The sequence below is a fragment of the Cajanus cajan genome, chromosome 11, assembly GCF_000230855.2.
Source record: "Cajanus cajan strain Asha chromosome 11, NIPB_CcT2T_4, whole genome shotgun sequence".
Taxonomy (NCBI): Eukaryota; Viridiplantae; Streptophyta; class Magnoliopsida; order Fabales; family Fabaceae; genus Cajanus; species Cajanus cajan.
In genome coordinates, this window is record NC_138527.1 from 23,258,869 (window position 1) to 23,285,307 (window position 26,439).

The window sequence follows — 26,439 nt, forward strand, 5'->3', positions numbered from 1 at the left end:
GTCAGAGGAGGCGCGCAATTGACATTGCACGAAGGAAAATGAGTTTCAGATGTTTAGGGTTGTTCGCCGTGAACCAGAAGAGGTGAGGAAAATGAAAAAAAAAAAAAAAAAAAAAAAAATCTGACTCTGGTTGACCCAGGCCTTAACTCAGAAAAAAAGCCCAAAATAGACACCATGACCGCCGTAAACCACCATGCCATTATCGTCATAACGGCTGCCATATGCAAAATGGCGGACCCACACCATATAAAGGCCAAACAGCCATAATGGAACGCGGCGGCGGCCACCATACTGCTACGGCACCGCCATAACCGCCATTTAACAACACTGATCATAATACACCATATCAACTTAATATTTGAGTGTATGCTCTCTCTTTACCTAAATCCTATAATTTCATAAAAATATCATACACACCAGCTAGAAAATAGTAAATTAAATTCAAGAAATTCTATACATTTTTTTGCATTAACTAATGCACTTAAATGCATTGAACAATCCTCTTAATAGCAGCTTAATTCTTCCTTCTAAACCAATCAACTTAAAAAAAGGAAAACATTTATTTATAAACAATAATTGTATTGAGAACAAAAAAAGCAGAGGAACAAATGCAAGAGGATAAGAAATCCTCAAAAACTGTACCAAGAAATAAGAATTAAATGAGGAAAAAAAAACAAAAAAATACACCAAAAGAAAAACAAAACAGGATAAAAAGAATGTTAACAGAAAAATATCAAAGTATAACCTGGGGAGAGGATACAATTGTCAGCAAACTCGGGAACAAAGCAGGTATTAATGTTGGAACCATTTTATCATCCAAGTCCGCAGAGAGAAGAACCAAGCATCTCATAGCTCCATGCACTAGAATAAAATTATTAAAAGATAAACAGATAAGAGAGTTTATTAACATACAGAAATTCCATCAAACAATGTTACCCCAAAACAGTGCAATTATGGAGCATCATTTCCAGAAAACCTAATAGAGAAAGTAAATGATGAATCAACTAGTCACCAGCATCCAAACCAAATTTAGTTATTTCATTGATTTGTCATCTAGATTCTAGAATATGAAACTTCTGGGTGATTATGCATAGTTATAGAACATGCAAGAAAAGAATCAAGCAAACAATTTAAACTCAGGGATAAAAAAAGTTTTCCTGTCATATAATGTTTAGGCTTTCTATGATCTACTCTCTACAAAATGGAGCCCATTTTTCACCCAAAGCTTATCCACAATCATTCATACATAGAAAATCCCAAAAAAATATCAACTCACAAAAATGTGTACCTCCATTGAAGTTGGTTTGATTGTTAATCAAATTCAGGAGAAATGGCAACAAATCTGGCCACAACTCTGGCCAGTCATGCACAGCAATGGAAGCCACAGCCATACCAATAGCTGTGCAAATTTTCCTATGAGGATCATCCAATGTCAATAGAAGCATTCTGCGGATGATTTCCTGTTGATGGAAGAAACAGCATTTAGCATGATAAAAGTGCTTTTTGTAGACTTTAAACAAATGGCTTTTCACAGAAAAGAACAATTACATGTAGCCATGCAACAAGAAACAGGCTTATCAGTAGTGTATAAACCTATCATTAAGCATTCCAAAAATTCAGATTCAGAAAATTAAAAATTATTTGCAGAGGCATATATGAGATCCATGAGGACAACTTCAAACCATTGAAATCAGGTTAAGCCCTATTCAGAGGCTTAAAAACATTGCTATTACCCTCAATCCTTATCTAGCGGAAAGAGTATGTTAGAAAATCTGAGAAATATCTTAGGGTATCATTTTTATATCTTACAATATTTTAGAGTATTCTAGAAGATCTCTTAAGATTTATCCTTCTTTGACATTATATGATTTGTTTCCTTATTTAATTAGGATCTTTGTAATTTAATAAGTAATCCTAGTTAGTTAGTTAGTTGGTTAATGAGTCACTTAGTGAGTCAAGTGGTTTATGTTAGAAAGAAGGCGATGGGGTCCATTCAGCATAGTTTCTTCTGTTATATTCTGTAAATAAGTTACATGCTATAAAAAGGGGTTATCTGTATGATGTCTACAGACTATTGGAGAGTTAGAAAGTTTAGAAAAGTGGATCCAGGCCTCTCAAAATCTCTGGAGCATTGTATCTTTTCTGTAGGGAAATCTTGCCCTATTATTCTCAATAAAATTCAATCTTTTCACTTATTTGATACTAGTTATCAACTGGTACCAGAGCTCCAATCAGATTGGAGCTGTGGGTATCGATTCTTAAAGATAATTTCAAAATTCCATGGGACAGGCAATGCTTATTCATGGCTGATCAAGGTACAAGAATAACTCATGGGGGAAAGGGGCTAAAGGCTATTTTAAGCAGCAGTGGGCCCATCAGTAATTTCTTCAACTCAGCAAGCAATTGGCCATCTCTGTTTTTGTCGGAGTGGACACTATTGGAATTTGAATTTCTGAAACTAACCAAATTGCTTCAATACGCTTGCAAAACTACCCAGGCCCCTGGTGCAAGCTATAGTATTGTCTTGCAGCCTACTTTTGGTGCCAACTGTGCAAATACCAAGTGAGGATTTCAAGAAGTTTCTAGTTGTTCCTTTTTATTGTTTGAGTGAGGTTTTTGAAGGGATTTGGCAGCAAGTGATAATTAGAAGGTTCTTATTTGACCCTGGTGGGATTTACTTGAAGTTAAAGGTTGATGGTCAAACAATATCTCAAATCCAGAACAAGTCACAATATTCAATCCATGTTGTTTTCCAGTTGAACATGAAAATATGGTGTAGAGTACGGCTAGCCACAATATTCAATCTATAATTTGGCCTACAAACGACACCATGACAAATGCAAAAACCAGGAGCACTATAACAAGTGCCTTAGGAGAGGCAAAGGCCCAATCTGCCACTCTGAGATCCAAGCACAATAGCGCGCAATTGACTACTATGTCTAGCACAAATAAAATCCAATGATCATGTCTTGATGTCTATTAGATAGACTAGCACACACTTGACACCCTTTTTTTGAGATAAAATCCAAATTTCTTGCACAGAAGGCACAATTTGAGAAAAATAAGGTAGCTATCATTGATTCTATTTCCATCAACGCAACTCAGGCAAGCATAGCAACTTGGTATGCACCAGACCTTTTCAAACAATCCACCTCACCCCCTATCAAGTGGTTATGCTATGACATTGTATCAATAACCCTGTATCAGAATTGACTTGATGATCTCACCACAGACACTGTTCAACAATATTGACTTATCTAATTTTTAGGCTTGGTTCTCCAACTCTTGAGCCACACATTGTGTCACAACTCATCCCCACAACCAAGAGCTAGTAGCTCTAGCCTCTGGTGTTGATTAGGTTCTCCTAGGCAATGGGCAGGTTCTGCAAATCTCTTCTGTTGGCAATTCCTCATTTCCCTCTCCCTTTCACCCTCACACTTCACTATATCCTACTTGTTCCCTCTATAGCTACGATCTTATCAATGTTAGTGGCTTTGTAAAAGATAATGGTGTCATTTTCTATTTTCACCCTACTCATTGCTTGGGCAAATCTAAGGTTTCTTCGAAGTCCTTCAATATGGCACATTTGAAGATATGCCTATATAAATTCCTTGATATCTCTATTCTTGCAGGAGCCTCTACCATTTCACCTCCATCAATAACCCTTAGTGTTCATAGTTTTTCACCTAACATTGTTGATTATTGTAAAATGTAATTTGTTGTATCTTTTTCCTTTCATACTGCTTCCAATACTGAACATACCACCTCCATGTATACAATGTTGCATTGTAGGCTAGGTCATCATCACTTTGAGGCTATTAAACACGTAATGAAATCATGTAATACTCCACTCTAATAAAATTGATTCAGCCTATTCATCCAGCAAGTTGTATGGGTAATTCCTACCATCTCCATTCTCATCAATCTACCATCATCTATAACAATAACACACCTCTTGAATTACTGTTTAGTGGCTTGTGGGATGCAGCCCCTGTGGAGTCCTCAAGTTGTTTCCTCTGTATCTCAAACCCTAAACCCCAAACACTGACCATTTTTAATCATTCAGACAATGGCAGAGTTACATCATAACAAAAAATAAAAGCTGTACAAACAAATTGGTGAGGGTAATTCAGACCTCTGTTTACCTTACTCTATAATCTTGGGATCATACATCACATCACTAGCCCTCACACTCACCATCAAAATTGATTAGTTGAACTTAAACAATGTCACATTGTTAAAACTAGGTTGACATTGCTTGCCCTTGACCTAACTATCATGCTACTAGGCCTTCATATCAGACTAAAAAATCTCATCAGCATCCCTATATTTAAATCCTAATGAAATCAAGCTCGGAAAATTTGTTTACTGCAATAGCTTCCTGACATCCACTTATCAAAAACACCCACAATAGAAATGAAAGCATATTTACCTTTTCATCGTTAGAGACAACAGGAGGTTCAAAAAATTCCTCATCCTCTTGCCAATGCTTTTTAACTACCTGCTTAAGAAGGACTGCAGCTAAGTACAGGAAGGTTAAGTTATCCAAGCTCATAAGCTCACTGAAGAAGGAAAATGAATAATTTATGGGTACAAACATTCAAGCTGTAACTCTAGGGTTGTTTTTCACAAGTGAATGGAAAAAAGAAACACATAAGCAAATACAAAATATTTGTTTTCCCCTAAAAGAATAAGAGGTCATTTAGTTTGAAAAAAAAAATTTGTTTTCACTTTTAATTACAAAAATGTCACATTTCCACTTTGGTTCGTGTCTTCAAAAGTTTTAATAGGAAACAATGAAGATAATAAAATGTAGTTTCACTATTTCACATACAATTTTTTATATTGGAGAACGAAGTGAAAAACAAGGCGATAATTTTACAATTAAAATTGAACACAGAAAATGTTTTCTTAAACTAAACTGCCCCTAAAATGCCTGAAGGATGGAAAAGAAACATAGCTCTCAAGTGTTCTCATCAAGTTACTCCAAAGATTAGATAATTTGATAACAAGGAAAATGTCAACTCTAGCATTATTGCATGTTTCCTTCCTTAGTTTTATTTTAACAATTCCTCACACCAATGATGTAAGCTAACATAATTATTATTACTATGAAACACCACTGAAAAATTGTCACAAAAAATATTTCTATTTTTAAGAAAAATAATGAATCGATGGAAGGAAATATTTCAGTTCTGAATCAAAAGTCACAGTATCAAGTATGTGATCATATGAAATAGGATATCTGACGCATTCCCGCCGCATGCTCCTTGTTTGCAGCAACTTTAGATAATGCACTGCCAAAACCTTCAGGACAATTTAACATTCAAAATTAAAAAAGAAATTTAGTTGAGCCGGACAGAAAATTTTTGTTAAATAAAAACAACATTGAATGAGGATTACGGATTATGTTCCTTCATCTCCATCATCAAGTTATATATCAGTTATAGAGAATAAACTCATTACAAAAGACGATAAAGCAAAACAGAAAGCAATGCTTCACTAAAAAAAATCAAACATATAATTCCCATTTAAGAATGATAATTTTCAACCCAACACAAAACCAATGCATAACATTATAGTCACATGCTCACATTGAACACACTGCCACCTCAGTAGTGAACATACTATTTTTCTTGTTAAATGCTTATGCACATGCATCCATCTTCTAATTACCAAAAACCACTCGTCCTCCTCTCATCTTTTCAATCACAAATAGCAAACAAAAAAACAACAGCATTGCAGAACAAACTCAATTTCCCATTCTCCTCACCTGCAAAACACTCGCTATTACACTACCACCACACCACACCACACAAACAGCAATCAGAGCACGCCTAACACATCACACCACAAACATGAACTCGTGTTTCCACATCACAAAGCGAAATCCGCACTTAATCATGGCTATAGAGGTGGCGAACAAAACCTGGTTGGCGAGAAGCCTGATCGAGGGAAGCTTCGGCGAAACAGCGAACCTCCGGGTTAGGGTCGAGTGTGGCAGACAAGCAATTGAGCAGCCATTGCTGATCTTGATCCACCACGTTCGCCATGTGTGAAACGGAGAAGCTAAAACCCTAGAACGCAGGCGATGGAACGGCGACGTTTGTGGCTTTTCCGCTGCTTGACACTTCGGCGCGCTCCTTTTTCCCGCTCTGCCGAAGAGGGAATATATATATAGGGGAGAGCTGGGAAGGTGTTTTTGTTTTTTGGTTTTTGATGGATGGGTAATCACTATAAGAGTTACTTAGGCACAGTGGCAGAAATGAAATTCTCGTGCATAGTTGCACACGTGTTATTCCTTCGATTTAGGGTAGAGATAGAATGTGTTTTATATCTTTCAATTTCATATGACAATTTAAAATTCATCTTAGCATTTTATATTTTTAAAATAATGATATTGATTCTTATATTTTTAATAATAGTATTTTATTCTATGTATTGTATAGGTTAAATATTTATTATATATAATATAATTAAAATTTGTAATATATTATATATTAAAATAAATATTGTATTTAAATATATAAATTATATTATATTTAAAATATTATAAAATAATTATGAATTTTAATATTTATTATATTTTAGTAGTTATGTAAGGTACAACTTCATCAATGTTATATAATATATATAAATGTATTTGTAACATTTCTTTTTATGTGTAATTCATAATCTTTACATTTTATAAATCCTTTCCATCAATTCTTTCATGACGGGACTTAAGTACCTCCATAGAGGTATAAAACTCAATAATTTCTTTTGTAATATATCTTTTAACAATTGATGTTTCGAACATTGTCAATTCTTTATATACCTTTTTAATATATTCATATATCGCAAATAAGTACATCCATCATAAGAACATTAAATCATAAAATCTAACTTCTTTGAATAATTTCACAATATAAGACATGATAGAGAAAAATACATCTCCAATTGACACAATATAAGAAACACTTTGTTTTCTAACTCATTTAAGTTTTTAGGATCAACAACTTTACAATAAATTGTGTTAAAGAAAAAACACAATCTAGTGATGGCATGTCTAACATTCTTGGATAATACGTCTCAAATGGTCATAGGAGGCAACTATCGCATCAATATGTGACAATCATGAGACTTTAAATCTAATAATTTAAGATCTTTAATTGAGACAAGTTTTTTGACAATGGAAGAATAATCACTTAGAACCTACACACCTCGTTAACACTCACAAAAAAATTTCTTTTATATTTTAGACAATATACAACATGCTAAGTGTAAAAATGTACGCTTACCATGAGCCCACAAAGCTAACTATTCCCTTGTACCCATGTCAACCATATCTAAACAAGCATTTACATCATCCTTTGTTTTCTCTTGAATGTTAAGAAGCGTTCCAATAACATTGTCACAAATATTTTTCTCCACATGCATAACATCTAAATAATGTCTAACATCAAGTATCTTATAGTATGGCAGATTAAAAAATATTGATCTTTTCTTCAATTTTTTTTTTTAGTTTGTTGTTTTCATTCTTCCAAAGTACCACAATTAAGATTTTTATCCGTTCATAAACTTGGTTACTAGTTAAGAGTGTCAAAGCTACTTTATTTTTCTAATGACCATTAAATATTTCCTTCAATCTACACCAAGGGTGATTACGACTAAAAAATCTTGAATGCTCAAGGTAAATTGGTTTCCTTTCATGATACAATTGAAGGTGACGTGATGTTTTCACATATAGGAAAAGTTTTGTGTCTTTTAACATTGTAGTTACTTAAGTTGTCATAGGCAGGAAAGACATTAATTATGCAAAACAACATGGCACGCATGTTAAAACTTTAGCTAGAAATCTATCAATAAACACTTCAATATTGGAACAATAGGAAGATAGTACAACACCTTTCTAGGAGGACCTTTGCTCACCCCACTTTCAAAGTCATACTCCTTTAGTTTGTATTGTGACACTCCATACAATGGACACTCAAGTAAGCTATCAAACATTTTTTTGTACAAAATGTAATCATTAGGATATGCATGAATTTTTTTTATACTTCATACCAATTGGACACAATATCTTCTTTGCCTCATAAGTACATGTTGGCAATAGGTTATCTTTGAGAAGCATTATCACTCAACAACTCAAGTAATTAAAGTTTTTATCAGTTCATCCATTTTTTGCCTTAAGATTGATCAATCTTAACACGGGCAAGCAACTGCATAAAATTAGCGTAGTTTGGATACAATGATTTCTCAACATCACTATATAAATTATTATACAAATGTGGACGTTTAAAAACTATTTGATACTTCATTTTATTAATTCAAATTAATAGATAATCGTAAAAGTATTTTATACGTTAATTTGAATTAATGAAACGAAGTATCAAATGGTTTCCAAATTTTTTTAAAATTTGCATACTTAATTTATGTATTAAGAACTTTAATTTCAATATTTAGATTGTTGAAATTTGATGTAAAATATGAGTTATTCAAAAAAGTAAGTTTAAATAGACTTATTCTTAAAATAAATGATTTTTTTGTTATATATGTGTGTATGAAGGTATGGTTAATTGATTATTCATACCCTTGATGTTTCCCCTTCCCTTTTATCACATTATAGCACTTTGAAGACAAGGGTTGATTCAATACAGGAACAAACAAGTCTTCTTCACCATCGCTTGAATGGTTGATGGTTAAGTTTTTGTTCCGAGGAAAAGATCCTTAATAACGTTGTCCTTGCACAAATTAAGAGTAAGTCTGAGCTTCATCTTCATCGAAGATTACAAGATAACCTAAGTCTGAGCTCCATCTTCATCGTAGATTACAAGATAACCTTAACTTGTCACATACATTTTTCTTCTCACGCTCTAATATCTCGGTTGCAATATATTCAACTTAACTTTGTTTCATATACATATGTATATATGCACGTACGTTTATCCTTCCAAGGAAATATAAAATACTTTGCCTTCTTATCAATGGAATGTAATAATAATTTGAATGAACCAAAATCAATTGATTGGATTAATCCGTGTACAAAGCTCGTGGTAAACTATGTTTGCCATAATAATGATAATTGTCCATTACAAGTGTGTTGATTTTTATATATTAACTATGAATAAATATTTTATACAAAAGTATTTATAAGAATTTCTCTTTAACAATAATACATTTTAAAAAAATTATTTAATGAAAGTGTTTTTAATTTTTTTTTATCTATTTCAATTTATATTGATCACTTTCTTTTAAAATTAAATTTTAACAATTTAAAATAAATTATTTATAATTAAAAATAATATCACATCATAATATAAATTATTTATTATAAATCTAATTTATAAATTATAAATTTTTAAATATAATATGATCTATATATTCAAATATAATATTTATTTATATAATTTATGTAACGACCCGGCAAGTCTCACACAGTTTATAGTATCAATGGAAAGTGTATCAGTAACACCGTCCATACCATGCAGAAATTTGTATAAAATAAAACATCACAACCAAACAGTTATATGCATAATAAGAATATATAACTAAAGATCCCATATACATGTACCACTAAAAGTAAATGATGTAATATCATATACAAAATAACTAGGCAAACCAATCACAACAGAAAACAACAAAATGCTAGCTCCTCTTCTGAGTCTTAGCCAAAAGAATGCCAATCCATCACATCACAACATCTACTCCTAATCTGCTCCCATATAATAGTATGGTCATAGCAGTTTCAACCACACAAAAACAGCCAAGGTAAGCTCACAAAAACAATCACCATATAAAATTAATATCATATAATAAACGGCTAAAGGGAACACAACATTTAACTTTCAACTGTCAACTTAAACAACATATATATATATATATATACACATAACATCAACAGATGTGTCATCACACATATATAACTTAGGAGATCTCCAACAACTGAGGTTGAGTAGTCTAAGTGGCATAAATCCTATCGAACCCAACTTTTGACCTATCTCAGTCATGTCATGTATAGGACAATGTTAGGAACTCTAAAGAGAACTAGGTATAGATAACAATAGTTGATTGCTCAGGCGTGCCACTTAGACTCAAAAGTCTAGTACTACTGTCAGGGTAGAAAGGTTTGGGTATGAACGTATCACGGCCTTGGCTTGCATCACCAATCCAAATGTAGAGTTAGCCCACCTACTACCCTCCAAGTACGATGAACCTTCTAGTACTTAGTCAAAAACTACATCTCTAACTAGATACCTTACTCATTTTGGTCATTCAACCATAACATGGATCAACTACTTCCATGTTATCCACATAGTACTAAGGGATTCAACTTTAAAACAACTTTCAACTTTCGCCTTAGTAATATGTATCACAATTTAGGACACATATCATCAACCATATGTCCTCAACTTAACAACTTTACAACTATAGTCATCATGGTATCAACTTTAATAAACAACTTTAGCAACATTTAATTAGTTGAACAACTTTAATCAACTTTACAACATAAACAACATAAAACTTAACAACTTTTAAACAACTTTACAACATAAATGACATACATCTTAGTCATTCAACACATCACCCTTGCAACACAACAATAAAACATCATCAACATTAAACAACATATAAACAACTTCAACTAACAACTATATAACTCAACATCAACATTAGAAGATCCATTATTAACCCTTCATAGCAACAGAGGCACGCCTGGCGAAACTCCTATTTTGCCCGACGCTAAGTTCAAATAGAGAGTTCTAAAGCTCTCTCGCGCCCAACGTGGGTTAACTCACGCCCAACGCCAATCTAGCAAAGACTCCCCAAGGGGATCTCGCCCACCGTGGGAGATGCCATGCCCGACGTGGGTCTGGTAGAGACCTCCAACTTTAATTTTGCCCAATGTGATAAGTTCCACACCTGGCGAATTAACTACGAGGGCACCAGGGCCCTCTCACGCCTAGCGTAGGGTGTCTCGCCTAACACTAAGGCCTAACATAGACTCCTCTAAAGAATTACGCCCGACGTGGTAAATGCCATGCCCGATGCCATAGTAATAGAGGTTCCCATATTCCTTTCTCTAATATTAGGCCCGATGCTGCCCTCTCTACATCTGGTGCCATTCAACCAAAGACCCCAATCTCACTTCACGCCTAGGGCGACCAACTTCACACCCAGCATGATCGTGATACTTAGGTCTCTATTGAATGCTCGGCCAGAGCCATGAAGGCACGCCCGACGCGAGTTTAAAAACCAGCCTACCCACTTCCCAAGCCTTTACAACAATGTAAAGCAACTAAAACATCTTAAAACATCAACATGCAACCATCATCTTAGTCTCAATTCTCATCATTTCCAAAACAACACCAAAAACCCAACTTCCCCCTTCAACAGCTCAAATCATTACACACACACCACCAACACCTCAAACAACACGAATTCAATCCACACAAACTAAAAGTAAATTTCCCTAACCTCATATTTTGAAGTTCCGGGAAGATGAGAAGAATGTTGAAGGAGGGGAATGGAGAAAAATGAGAATTTTGATCTCGGAGCCAAGCTTCCTTCCTCTACCAGATGCTCAGTCTTGAGAAAATAAGAAAAGAGTGTTTAGGAAGATTGAGAGAATGAAGGTAAAAAGAAAAGGAGGGAGACTCACGGCATCACAATTTAATTATAAATTATAATAATATATAACAATTTTTAATCAGTAAATATAGAAACTAAAATACTATAGTTTTGAATATATTCGAATATGGTGGTTATGATATAATTTTAACGTCCATTGAGACTCGACACTTTCAATATTTCAATGACGATACCATAACGACTAGTTGATGTAGTTAAGGATCTATTATACCTATATAGTCTATACTTTAAATTATATCGAATTATTATGTTTTTAGGTTTAATTCTTTGATAAGAGTATTTTTAACTTTGTTTTAGATCTTTTTATAACCTCTAATTCTTAATAATATATCATTCTCAACTATTAATAAAAAAATATGTAAGTTTAAATATATTTTTAATTATTGTAAAATAAATGATTTTTAATTTTATTCTTTAAATTTTTTCTTTATTTTTCATGCTTCTAAAGTTTTTAAATATTTTTTTCTTGTAAAATAAATAAATTTTAATTTTGATCCTTGAAATTTTATTTATTTTATTTGCACTCGTCTAAAATCTATAGTTAATATTTTATGTTTTGAAGATCATTTTAAGATAAATAAAAAAACATTTTTTAAGGAGATATAAAAAAATTTAGAGGTGTCACAGATCAACATAAAATCATTAATAGTTATGGATAAAACTTATGATAACAATTTTATAAACACACAAATAGTTAAAAAATAATCACATAATAGTATGGGCTTAAAAAGTAGTTTCAAATTTTACTAAGATGGAAAACAAAGAAAAAATTTTAAAATGTCCAAATTCAAAATTTATTTATTTTATAAGAAATAAAAATATATTTAAGTAAAAAATATATATATTATTTTCATTTTTTAGTATTAATTTAAAATAAATTACTGATAATAATCTTCTTTATATTTTCTTTGTCAATAAAACGATATCATGTTTAGAAATATAAAAAATAAAAATTTATCTTGCGCATTGCATGTAATAAAATACAAGTATTATATAATAAAATACAAGTATTATATAATAAAATACTAACTTATATAGAATTTTGACATAAAAATATATATCCAAAATATTATTTATTATAAAATGTTAATTATATAAAATAAAAATATATCAGGTGTATTATACATACTAAAATAATAATTTATGAAGAAAGTCTAGCTTAATTAACTGAGTAGGGTGTATGAGTATCGTAAATTTTCTCAACAATATTTTTGATTCTCATACATAAAAAATACTAAAATAATAGATCTAATTTAATATATAAGTAAAAGACTGAGAACTTAGGATGTTCTTTACACACACGGACACCTATAACGTACTTGTTTATTTAAAGAGTTTTTTTTTACTCTTGTGGTGTAGTTCTTGAAAGTATTTATCTAAATAGAGCTATTTTTGAAACTATTTACACTTTTGAATTGTTTTAATAGTTTTGTTAGAGGTCATAGCAATCCATGTGACATATAATTTTCTTTTTAGTCATGAGAGTCATGGAGAAAAAGTTGATATAGACAATAATAACCTATTATAAGTCGCTATAGGTTATAAAGACATAAAAGTAACTAAATTTTTTTTGTTACAATTCATAGCAATCCTATTATCTATTATTATTATTATTTTATTTTTTTTAAGGGATTGCTATAACTCATAACAACTCCATTTTTTTAATTAACTTTTCAACGGATCATTATGGGTTGTAACGATCCCATATTTTATTTTATTTTTATTGGATTGTTGTGGCCTATATCATCTATATATTTTTTTTTTTAAGTTTTGAGTCATGTGAGACTCTTCTATAAGAATAGGACCATTAAAGCAAGTGTCATTATGGTCCATAGCAACTATATTTTAGTTTTTTTTTAATGTTTTATGGGACCAAGGCCTATGGTGCCATGGTCTACAACCGTATTTATAATTTATTTATGCTAATATATAAAGTGTATCTTTTTAATGACCACTTTGATCTCTCCCATATTAAGTAAACCATTATACCTTTTTATTATTATAAAAATAATATTTTTATCAAATCTAAGACTTAAACTTAAGACCTTCATGCTCGAAGGCTAGTTTCAATACTAGTTGGACCAACATATTATTATTACTTGATCTCAATTTTTATTTTATTTTTAATAGAATAAGTGACGTTATGGGTCAAAGTAACTATATTTTAATTTCTTTTTTGTTTTTTTATTTATGTTTTATGTGCCTAGGCTTGTGTCGATATAACTCATAGTAGAAATATATATACTTTTAATTACTTTATTTATGATAATATACAAAGGGGACCCTTTTATTAATCACCTTTATCACTTCCATATTTAGTAGACCATTATACATTTTTATTATTATAAAAAATATTTTTACCAAATGGATTATGCTAATAAAATATAATGTATAAAGGGGACCATTTTAGTTACCATCTTCATCTCCTTTACATTCGATAGACTATTATACCGTTTTTTATTATAAAAAAATATTTTTATTAAACCTAAGATTTAAACTCAAAACCTTCAAGTTGGAGGACTAATAGTACCAATTGGACAAACGTGCTTTTATTACTTAATCTCAATTTTTATTTTATTTTTAATAAAGATGACATGGGCCATAGTAACCTAATAAAAAATAATAAAAAAATGGAGATAATATGGGTCATAACAACTCAATTAAAAAAAAGAAAAATTGGAGATGATATGAATCATAACGATCCAGGAGAAAAAAAAATAAAAAAATTTATTTTAGACCAACACGTGACATTGAATGGCTAGTCAATATAACCAACAACGACATTGACGAAGTTGCTATTAATTGTATTGATCCCAAGATAACTCCACCAACTTTAAATTAAATAAATTATACCTGTTACTTGAGTCACTAGACACATAACGACATCGTGTAAAATAACAAAAAAATATAAATAGTTTCAATACAGTCACACTTAGGTAAAAAATTTCAAAAACTATACCATAAGAGTAAAAAATAACTTATTTAAAGTTTAAATATATTTTTAGTCCTTTAAATTTAAGATAATTCTTTTTTATCTCTTAAATTTAAAATTAATTTTTTAGTAGTGTAATTTCAAAATATCTTGTTATAATTCCTAAAGCCAACATTAATTTAAAAAACAATATAATAGATTGAGATAATTATATAATATTTACATAATTTACTGACTGATGTGGTATTTTATTAATAAAAATACAAGTAGATGAATTTAGTACGATAGTATTTAAATTAGAACGAATAAACAGATTTTTTTTTTTCAAATTACAAGAACTAAAAAGTAAAATAAAAATTTAAGAAATTAAAAATAAATTTACATATTAAAAACATATTTAATGGACTTGTCAGCCTTGCACCATTATATATGCTTTTTAAAAAGAACAAATGATCAAGCCAAGATACCACAAGACAGGAGAACAGCAAAGATATATGGCACACCTTATTTTTTTTTATCATGTGTGGTTACATGACTTTGATTTATATTTCTCATTTCTCACAAAATGTCTCAATGTGAATATCTAAGTATATATTTAACTAGCCTGGAAATCATACTAATGTAACTATCACATGCAACAATAGTAGAAGATACATATGGCAAAAGAATTTAAAGTGTTGTATAATATTAAGAAGATCTGAGAGGGATGAAAAAAAAAAAGACAACAACTGTGACTTTTTTGGTTCAATAATATTTCCAAAAGCTTGATAGCTAAAACCTCATGTATTGTTTTATGTCTCATATCATGTATTGTACACAAGTATTGTACTCTATCTCTAGCAGTCATCGATCCCATAACAATGAAACTAAGACAGTAGCAATTGCAAAGACGAAATGTCAGAGATAGAAAGTCAAAATATGATTGTTGCCATTGGTGAACCTTGATGGAAAGAAGGAAAAGCTAAAGCTTCTGATGAATTTCTTATCGCTTTATGTAATATAATAACATAATTTTTCCCTAACTACATGTAAGGTTTCTCCCAAAGAAATTTGGCCAGAAAAATCTTTCTACAAGTAAAATTGTATAAAACATTAGATGTTTTTCACATTATTATAGATATAAAATAGAGCAATTAAGACTTTACCAAGATTGGAAGAATAAAAGATATTGCATCATTAACATAAATGACACAAGTATTAAAAAATATATAGACACCAAAGATGCCAAAAAATAATCATAATATCAAGAACATGAACTAAATCTTCTTGTTATGGGGAACATACATTATAAATGCAGAGCTTTACTGCTGCAAGAAGGTTTTGTTACATGGTTCAACTCGAAGGAGGTGAGTCACATAACTAAACAAGGATCATTAATTTTTGGGTATAACCACTGACACATGCTATACCTGGCCACAACTAAGTAACAAAATAAAGAACATAGATGGTGTGATCTCATATAATAGATTTTGTAAATTGATTCAGCAATCCCTAAACATTACAGTAAAAAGAAGAAAACTAAAAACCCACAAACAATAATCATTGCAAATTTTCATTTTTCTTTTTCTTAACAAAGTATTATCCTTGCTTAACAATTATCCTTCACACATGCCTTTCTCGGACTCGTTGGTTAATGTTTGACGCTAATAAAAATGTAAATAAAACCACTTTCAAAATTCCCTAAAAAAAAAACCACTTTCAAAATAAAAACCAATTAAACAATGTAACAAAAAAAACAAAGAAAGAAAAAGAAAATAGAAAGCCTTATAAAGGAAAACAAAATTTTGATATTGACGAATGAATGAAATCGAAATAGATCGTTGTTGACAATAATGAAATTATGATCAACTGAAATTTAATCAAATTATCCTATTATACAACAATGAAATTTAAAGTAACAAAAATCATGGAAATTACTAAACTATGTCATTACACTCCTACCGCAAATGAATAAACAAGAAATCAATGAAAATTTATCTAACATTTAAACCTTGTTTAATAAAAAATATAGCTTATTTTCTTCCACCCTAAAAGACCATATGTAGAGTTCTTGGTTCTCTTCAAACTTATTAGTAGAAACGACATTATTCCAATGCTTTGAAAGGTTTAAAGTACAGGTGTTCTCCATATCCCACTTCTTCAATAGTAAAGTGAATTCTCTAAGACATGGGTCCAACACATGCACTTCCACACCAACAAGTTTTCCCTTTCCACTAGTGCCTTCTCTTTCCTTCAATTTTGCAATCTCAGTTTCTGTGAGGAAATCACACCTAATTTCGTTTCTTGGCATTGACAAACGATTTTTATTCGTGTCCAAATCTGAACGATAGAGTTTCTTTTGCATGAGAAATGTAATATCACCACCATTTAACTCATTGACTCGATTCTCGAATTCTATAGGCAATTTTGGTGATGGATGCTTTATCTTGATTTTCTTTCTTGATGTTTGGTTCTCTGGCATGTCTTCTTCCTTAGGCATCTCACTAATTGGTCTACATGAACAAACAAGAGTCATACATTTAATATATTTACTATAGTATTTAATAAACATAAATTGAGTTGCAACTGTGTACCTTTTTCTACTATCTTTTCTCTTTGACTTCAATTCGAATCCTAGATGTAACTTGGAAAATTGATTTATTTGAGCAAATTGTTCTTCACTATAAAATTGTGGTGCATGTTGCCATATTGTCGCGTCCAAAAGTTTAGGCACAAAGGGTTTGAATGTCATCTTGTCAAACGTCTCCCAATCTGTAATACTTGCCACTAATTCCTGTAAAGTTTTCAAATCCCTCATGATGCTAAAAAGAATCAAGCTTAAGTGTCGAAAAAGACGAATAAAAGAAAAAAAATAGTGGTGAGAAGAAGAGTGTTTCTTTTACGGTAAAAGAATGTGTGAGACAGTGAAAGAAAATAAGTTATAAATAGTAAGAAAAATAAAGATACAAAAAAAATATTGATAAGAAAAGATTATCAAATTTTAAAAATAACATAATTTAATTATCAAAGATAAATCTCCTTTCAAGAAAATCAAGAAAATTATAAAAGATAAAACTATCAATCATAAATTTCACAATAACTATAATTAAAATTATAAAAGATATAACTACTTCAAATGATATCATTAATTTTAAAAGATCCTTATATCTTATATCTTGTTTCACATTGAATCTTTTGTTTTTCGATCATATAATAATAACTTTATTGTGATTTCTTTTCTATGATTTTGGATTATTAAGTATTGGAGGGAATGCAATTTCACTATAAAAGATTTCATTTTTCATTTTTTTTCCTTTTTTCCTCCCTTACGATGTTTAAATTTAATTTGCCCTGTCGTGGGACTACAATTTGAGGCAGGACGGCGAAATAATATATCTTCCCACAATCTATCCGGTTCATTTATTTAAAATTTAATTTGATGTATCTAATTGTTTTATAAAAAAATCTAGCATCTAATTATTTTCAATCGTCAATTGTTTCCTTTCTTTTAAGGTATTTTATTTTTAAGTTGTATTTAAAAGGGTGATTTTGTTTTTTAATTTACTTTCAACTTAGATTTTCCATTCAATCCTTTCCTTATAGTTTTGGGTCCTAATTCCTGGGAGCTTCCAACTATGTAATATAAATTTAGTTTCTATAGTTTTTGGTCTTAATTCCCTGGAGCCTTTGAGTTCCACATATATATATTTTCCTTCTTTCATTCATTCAATATTTATATTTTAAAAAAATGCAATTGTCAAAATCTATCTAATTCATCAATATAAATTCTATTTCAAACCTGCCACTTATTTAAAAAGAAAATACTTCTATTAAATTGGATGAATTATATGATTAAATTAATAGAAGGATAACATCCATTTTATCTTATTTTTTAAAATTAATGAATTTTCTAATTAATACTTTTAGTTTTTGAAATTGGCAGAAGAATGAATAATTGAAACACATGATAGATAAAGATATTTGATACACTTTTTTAATTAGTTTTGATTTGGATCTCGTTAGAAGAACTATAAAAACTAATTAATTTTTTGAAAAATATTATATATATCTATACTTACTATTAATATTATATAAATTTTATTGACTATTTTGTCTAATATTTTAAAAATCAGACCAATTATCAAATTGATGAAAATATTAGATTTTTGAGTCAAGAGTCAAATTGATGAATCATTAATTGAATTTCATGACTCGATCCCTAATAAATATTTTAAAAAAATATTCATGTCATATATATATATTTCATTCTTGTAAATTTTGATAAAATTCATATCACATCTTAAAAAAAACAAAAATAAAAAAATTATTGTCAATATGATAATGAAAGAACAACCAAATTATAAATTGGTTGAACTGTATAAAGTTATATATAATTTAAAATTGAAAACATATTATATGAACTATTTAAAACTTGTAACGCTTCGGCAAGTCATCGCATTTACTACCGGAAAATTGACGTTAAGCTGAAACAAAAATATGCATAAAGTAAAATGTATGAAATATACATAACATATAAAATCTAGTACATATATTATATACATCACAACTAGAAAACTATCAAATGTCCTCTTTACAGTTGGTCGAGGGTTCCAAAATACGATTTTACTAGAAGGGTCATACCAAACAATTACCATCTCACTAGTTGTACACCTAATCCTGCTCTGCTAGTATACCAAGTATGGTTATAACCCAACCACAAGGAAAAGAAGGGTAAACTTACAAAAAAAAATAACATACAACAATACAACTAAAACAATAAAAGCATAGATCGACAATAGTACAACTTATAGCTTAGAACATGTTCAATAATTATCAACTTATTCATAATCAACATCTCAACATGCATATATTAACAACTGATGTGTCGTCACGCATGTCAATTAAGGAGATCAACAACTGAGGTGATTAGTTTAAGTAATGTGTCCCTACCCAATGACAACCATAGACCTATATGAGCCAGGTCAAGTATAGGACAATGTTAGGCCTCATAAGAGGGCCAAGTATTGAAAACTTAGTTTAATTTTTCAAGCCTTGCCACTTAAATTAGAAAGTATGGTGTTATATTAAGGTATAATAGTTTGGGTATGAGTCTATCACGACATTAGTTAGCTTCACTAAGCCACCTATGGAATTAACTCATCAACTATTCTCCAAGTACTACAACCCTCCAATACTAGGTTAGGAATTTTAGCCATCGACTTCATACTTTACTTGGTTAGTCATTCCACTAAGATATGGTTTGAATATTTCCATACCAAAATCACATAGACCTTGTGACACCCTCTACCCCGCATACCATAACACATAAATAATAAAATTTGAATAACACAATCTTTCATAATTGAAATACCAAACGTGTTCAGATAGAGAGCACCACATCCATGACTTAAACAAATAACATAATTAGCAGAAATTACAAAAGAAATAAGGCTAAGGTTTACAAAATAATTTAATAGAAACAACATCCTAATCTTAAAAAATACAATTTAATTTACCTCTAGCATCTATGTATTTCAACTTAGACATGTATCTCAACCACATGTCCACAACTTTACCACTTTATACAACATACAACTTTACAACTTGAAATAACTAAACAACTTAACAACTAAATAACTTGAAGCACAACTTCCAACCACTAGTACCACTTACAATATATATATTAATCTCAATATTTAATAGCTTAAAACATCATATATTAACATATGCTATAAGAGAGTTAACACATATTATTTTCAACATGTAATTATCAACTAGCATACAACAACTTCCACATAACACAACACAATTTGAGTTGCACAAATCTAATCATACTCATCTATATCTCATATGAAATCTAATAAGGTTATTTACAACTCTTATGAAGACTTAAAGTTCTAACTCCATCATATACTACACTAAAAATCACAAAAATTGCAACAATTTTCCTAATTGTTGACATCTTGACCTTTACTCACTAAAAAGGTCATAACTGGGGTTATGGACCTCCTTTTTAGGTGATTACCAAGCCACTAGAAAGATAACATATAAGGATACAACTTTCATGAAGATATCAAGACCAAATTCAATCATTTATCTCGCTAGCTGTTGTAGTGCTTAATCTGATGCTTCAGCATTAAGAGTTTTGTCAGCCCAGTTTTTCCCCATCACTATAGCACTCAACTGCCGCTACAATGCTGGATCTCTATTCGAACTTTTTATTTGGGCTATTTTTAGCGCTCCAACGTCAAAATTAGCACTCTAACATCAAAATCAGTGCTCCAATGCTGAGTGCAAAGTTCTTTTTGCATATTCATGGTTTCTTCTTCTTTTCTTACTTGTAGTTCACAATTTTTCTTCCTAAACACCATTTACAACTCATTTTCATCACCAAATTCATACATGCAATAAAAAATTTCATAAAATACCACACACAACCATTAGGGTATAAGATCATCCATTTTTGCCCAACTCATTCAAGAACATCCACAACACTAATTGAACATGCAATCTATGTAAACTCAACTATCTCAGCCACGAATCACATCTTTCATGATGATCCAACCACATGCAATTCAAAATGTAACAACAATTTGAGTTTTAACTTCCCTTACCTCTTGAAGAAACAAAATCAGTCAAAATGATGATAGGAAGAAGTTCTGCATGGATCCAAGCTTGATTCCACAACATAGCTTGAGGAAGGAGTCTCACAATTACTCACCAACTATGTAACATCCCAAATTTTCTATTGGTAAATAGTTAATTATTATTTATTTTATATTTGTGGAGATTATGTTCTTATAGTTATTTTAATGGGTTTTATAGAATGTTTTAAAGATTTTTAATAATTATTAGTATTTTTGATAATGAATATTTATGAAAATTATTTTTGTAATATTTTGATTTTTAGTAACCTAGAACGGGCCGTTTTCAAACTGGAACGGGTCGTTCCAGACTACTAAAATGGCCTAAAAAGACTAGGTTGGAACGGGCCGTTCCAACACACGATTTTATGAGTAATATGTAAACCCAGAACGGGCCGTTCCAGAAGTCAACGTTGTGGGTTAAGTGTAATCCCAGAACGGGCTGTTCTGGATATAAAATTTGCGTAGGATGAATGAGTCCAGAACGGGCCGTTCCGGATTCGAAACGGGCTGTTTTGGCCACATATGATGCCTATAAATAGAATGTTCTGGCACTCCAAAAATGCATTTTTTCACTTTTGACCTCTTTTCTTCTATGCTCTCTGAAGACCAAGGGGGAACTCAGAGGAGGAGATTAGCAAGGTCTTGTTTTGGTTTCAGCTCCTGCTTATTGAGGTAAAAGGGGAGTGAGAAACCTTGCTATGGGTGTGGGGATATATATATGTTGGGTAGTGGGATTGACCTCCAATCCTATGTTTGTTGTATGCTTATGTATGAGGGGTTTTCCCCAATTGTATCTGTTTCATCTATTGTTCCTCTTGTGTGTAATTAATTGTATGAATTGCTTGAATGAATAATTAATTCTAGTTTTAAAATTGTAATTGTATATATGATTTGAGATTTTTGTGGGTTCCTACGGGAAACCTTATGAGAAGTAGGCAAATTTTTAAATGTTATTTAAATATAAATGTATAATTTTGAGATCTCTATTGGTTCCTATGGGGAACCCTAAGGGAATAAATTTGTAATTGTAACAGACAAAATGTAAACGTTTTCTGTTTTGCTTTCTGATTGCTCTATTGTGTTCCTTGTTGAATGAGATGAATGAATATGTGTTTAGTTTTGAAAATAAACAAGTTTTGATATGAATTAGAGTGCTCTGTGGGTTCCTGTGAAAATCCTATGAGAAACAGACAAATTTTAAATGTTTTCTGTTTTATCTCCTGAATTTTCTGTTGTGTTCCTTGATGTTTATGGAGTGTAAATATGTGTTTAATTTTGAAAATAGACGAGTTTTAATATGGATTAAAGTGCTCTGTGAAAATTGTGAATGACATGTGATAATGTGATATGACAATGAAATGTGAATATAATGATGAGATATGATGATGAAATATGATGATGAAATGTGGTGATGAAATGTGATGATGAGATGTGATGATGACTATGTGATATGAGAATGAGAAATGAAAATGTGATATGAGGATGCATAAAGTCTTGATTAACATGCATCATGTGCATAAATGTTTTTAAGGGTATGATATGGAATACACCGCCAGAGAAGGACAACTTTGGGGATTAGTCCTTGGGGATAGCTTTGTTTGTAAGTCTCAGTCTCGCCCATTGTGTGCATGGGATGTATCTTGCGCGGCTTAACTATCCCGACGAGACTCTGATAGTATGTCTTTCTAGTGAGAGTGCGTAGAGGGTGTGACCCAGTATGTACTCCTAGACTACTCTTCGTGTATTTGCTAGTGACAATATGCCATGTGATATGTTACTAGTGCCACATGCATGATAAAATGTAGTCCGTGTCCATCCATGTGCATTTTAATGTTATATGATAAATTAATATTTTTATGTCTTGAATAAGTGAGATGTGATATTATTATTAATTTATCTGTGTTATATATGTTTTGTTTGTGTTTGACTATCCGATGTATATTCCTACATTGTGAGCCAAAGTGAGATGTTTCTCACTCCCTTTTCTTGTGTTATTTTCCTTGACTATCTTACAGGTTATTATCAGCATGAGGCTGAAGATGTTGGTGATGAAGCTTAGGCTTCTATATTGGGATTTGCTCTAAAAAGACATGTGACATTGGGCGTAGATAGGATTAGATTAAGATGTTTTTATTAAATTATTTTGGAAACTTTAGTTTTATTTCTTTGTAATTTCCATTGATTTTGCTAAGTTATGGATGTAGTACTCTCTATCTGAACACGTTTGATATTTTAATTATGAAATGTTATGTTATTCAAATTTTATTATTATGTGTTATGGTATGCGGGATAAAGGGTGTCACAAACTATACGAAGAAAGGGAAGAAGAAGATGGTTTTTAGGAATAAAGAGCAAAGAGTTAACTTCTTTTACTTTAAGTTCACTATTTCAAGAACAAGCTCATGAAACTCCCTTCACAATCTTGAGTGTTACAAGACTATTATATAACAATAAAACATGTTGCTTTAGTGATCATATAAGTGTTAAATAATTACATTTAATCGATTTTAAGTAATATCTTATCTAAAATTACTTTTATTTATGTTTTGTATGGAGAAATAATGTGTAAAATTTTTGCTATAAAAAATTAATCAAAACACCAAATCAGTAAATAATCGCATGAATTATTATATATATATATATATATATATATATATATATATATATATATAATTTTAAAGATATGTATATAAGTTATTTAAGTAAAGTAAAAGAAATATATTCGATCAGCGGTCTTTCCTTTCCAAATAGACCTAGTAGCAGGTTTCAAGTTCCATGACACTCCAAATTTCAATTATTTTTTCTTGAAATAATGCACTTCTCTTGTATGAAATGTATATGTATTGGCAGTGCGTTTTTTTGGCAGGAGCGTGAACCACAAAAAATGAGACATTCATAATTTGAAAATTTAAACAAAAAATTATGATATGATCTGACTTAAAATCCACAAATATACGATCAAGTTAAATCGATTCATTTTAGGTCGACTAGTTGACCAACTTTTAAAAAAATTATATTTTATGATGTTTTTTCTTTCTTATTTTGATGTATTTTTAATGTGTAATAGTGTACTAATTAATATTAATAATTAATTGTAGTATGTGGATGTGCTATTAACAAGATTGTGAGTCATACATGAGGTAAATGATGTTAATAATTAGTTGTAGTATGTGAATGTGCTATTAATAAGATTGTGAGTCATACATGAGTTTAATGATGTTACATCATTGGTACCTTGATATATAAGGATTTTTTTTAGATTCATTTGATAAGAAGTTTAAGTTAAGATTTAGCTAGGATGTGAACATGTGATGATCGTGAAAGAATGTACACTTTGTGATAACATGATATGATTCAAAGTCTGACATAATATATATCATATATATAATTATTTTGAATAAGTACGATATAAAATATATTGTTTGAAAACGTTTCCCTTACTTAAAAGCTAGAGGATACAATCAAAATTATTCCCTCTTTATATATATGAATTAGAATAATATTTTATTATTTTAAATATTTTACTATTGTCACTCTATTTTATATTTATTTTTATTTGAATACTCTCCTCCTACAATAGGCAGATTTCAGTAAGAAAACGTGTAAATGTTCCTTATATTTTTTGTTTCTAATAAACAATTCATTATCTAACAAATAGTAATTATATATCAAAATGAAATATTATATTATATATATATAATTGATACTACTTATCTTAAAATATAGCAACCAACACTTAATCATGTTAAATATTAATTATATTTAATAAATAAAATTTAATTAAAATAATATAAATAATATATGTAATTAAATTTCTATAAAATAATTATACTTAATAAATTTTATAATGTTAATATTAATATATAACACATATGCAAGTGCTAAAGAAAATTTTCCAGAACGTAAATGAAAATATAAGATAAATCGATTGAATTACAATTATAAAAAAATTACCATTACATGCAACTATTTTTTTCAAAAGTGCAGAAAATAGTGAAAATGACATTTTTTTATTTTTAATTTTAGACTTCTCCTGAAAATATTTTGAAAAATAACATTTTCTAAAATTAAAAGTAAACACATTTATTCATTATAATTTATAAAATATTATATACATTATTATTATTTCATTATTATTATACTATTATTTTGTTATTATAATATGATATTTATACGTATGTATACTATGTTTGTACTTTCTTATATAGTTATAATATTATTAATGTATTATAAAAATATTATTTTTTAAAGTTATTTTTATATTATTTGAGTATATTTGATCATAATTTGTCTATTTAATTCAGTTTATTTAAACGAGATACTGTACTTGGATTAAATTTGATATATCATATATTTATTAGGTAAATTTTGTTTCAAACTATATTATACGGGTACAAATAAAATACTCTTCTCAATTTAGATAACAATATTTTGAAAAAATATTCTTTGGATACTTTTTAAAAAAGTTGAGTGTGCATTACCTTAATGGATTTTTTTTTTATATTTCTTTTATTATAAATAAAAAATAATGTTTATATATATATAGATATTTTAAATGAGAAATATTATATTAACTTTTATATTATAATTAAAAGTAATTTTTAGTTAAGATTAATACTCAATTATAAATATTTTATTATTATTATTATCATCATCTATTATTGCGATTGTTGTCATCAGTGACATTATCATTATTACTATTGTCTCTACTTCTACCACCATTATCACTATTGTTGTGTTTACATGATGATAACGACAATGACAAAAATGATGACAATCATGACGATAATGGTGATGGTAAAAATAAAACTAACGATGGTGGTTGGTTATGTTCAATGCTATCATTAACAATATTAACCACTATCATCACTATTACTATCATTGACGACATAGTCATCACTAACATCACCATTATCATTATCGCCTCTACTTCCATTATTACCACCACTATTATCTTCGTATAACAATAGACACATTAGCATTGGTTGCAATTAGAGGTGTCAAATAGGCTAGCTGGCCTGCTCAGTCCAATCTTACCTATACAAGCCAAATATTATTTAATTTAAGCGACATTAACCTAAAAAAAGTTATAACATAATTAATTGATATTATTTATTAATATAAAATACTTAGTTATTTTTATATAAATAGTAACTAAAATGAGATAAAAAAAATTGTCAAAACTATTCAAAATAAAATAACACAAAGAAAAGTAATACTCTATAATTCTATGATCTAAACGTCGATAAT

General features: G+C 29.9%; 2 protein-coding genes across 4 annotated transcripts in view; both read right to left on the reverse strand.

Annotated features, from left to right (window-relative positions):
* The window catches only part of LOC109806067 (ARM repeat superfamily protein), a 42,378-nt gene extending 36,162 nt beyond the window's left edge, over positions 1–6,216 (reverse strand). For all 3 annotated transcript variants that reach the window (XR_014430613.1, XR_014430612.1, XM_020368416.3), the window contains exons 1-5: positions 5,930–6,216; positions 5,246–5,307; positions 4,433–4,525; positions 1,289–1,460; positions 746–861 (exon numbers count right to left, since the gene is read on the reverse strand). Coding sequence is in view for 1 of the 3 variants with exons in the window: in XM_020368416.3 (XP_020224005.1) it covers positions 746–861; positions 1,289–1,460; positions 4,433–4,525; positions 5,246–5,307; positions 5,930–6,053 (567 nt within the window). In the remaining 2 variants the exon portion in view is untranslated. The remainder of the gene's footprint in view (positions 1–745; positions 862–1,288; positions 1,461–4,432; positions 4,526–5,245; positions 5,308–5,929) is intronic.
* A 9,626-nt stretch (positions 6,217–15,842) lies between these two features.
* LOC145953221 (putative B3 domain-containing protein At2g27410) lies at positions 15,843–17,475 on the reverse strand. The gene is made up of 2 exons (XM_083067085.1): positions 17,137–17,475; positions 15,843–17,055 (listed from the first exon to the last, which is right to left on the reverse strand). Exons 1-2 carry the CDS (start codon positions 17,358–17,360, stop codon positions 16,548–16,550), a joined length of 732 nt encoding a protein of 243 aa, XP_082923211.1. The 5' UTR covers positions 17,361–17,475; the 3' UTR covers positions 15,843–16,547.
* Between the last annotated feature and the right edge of the window lie 8,964 nt (positions 17,476–26,439).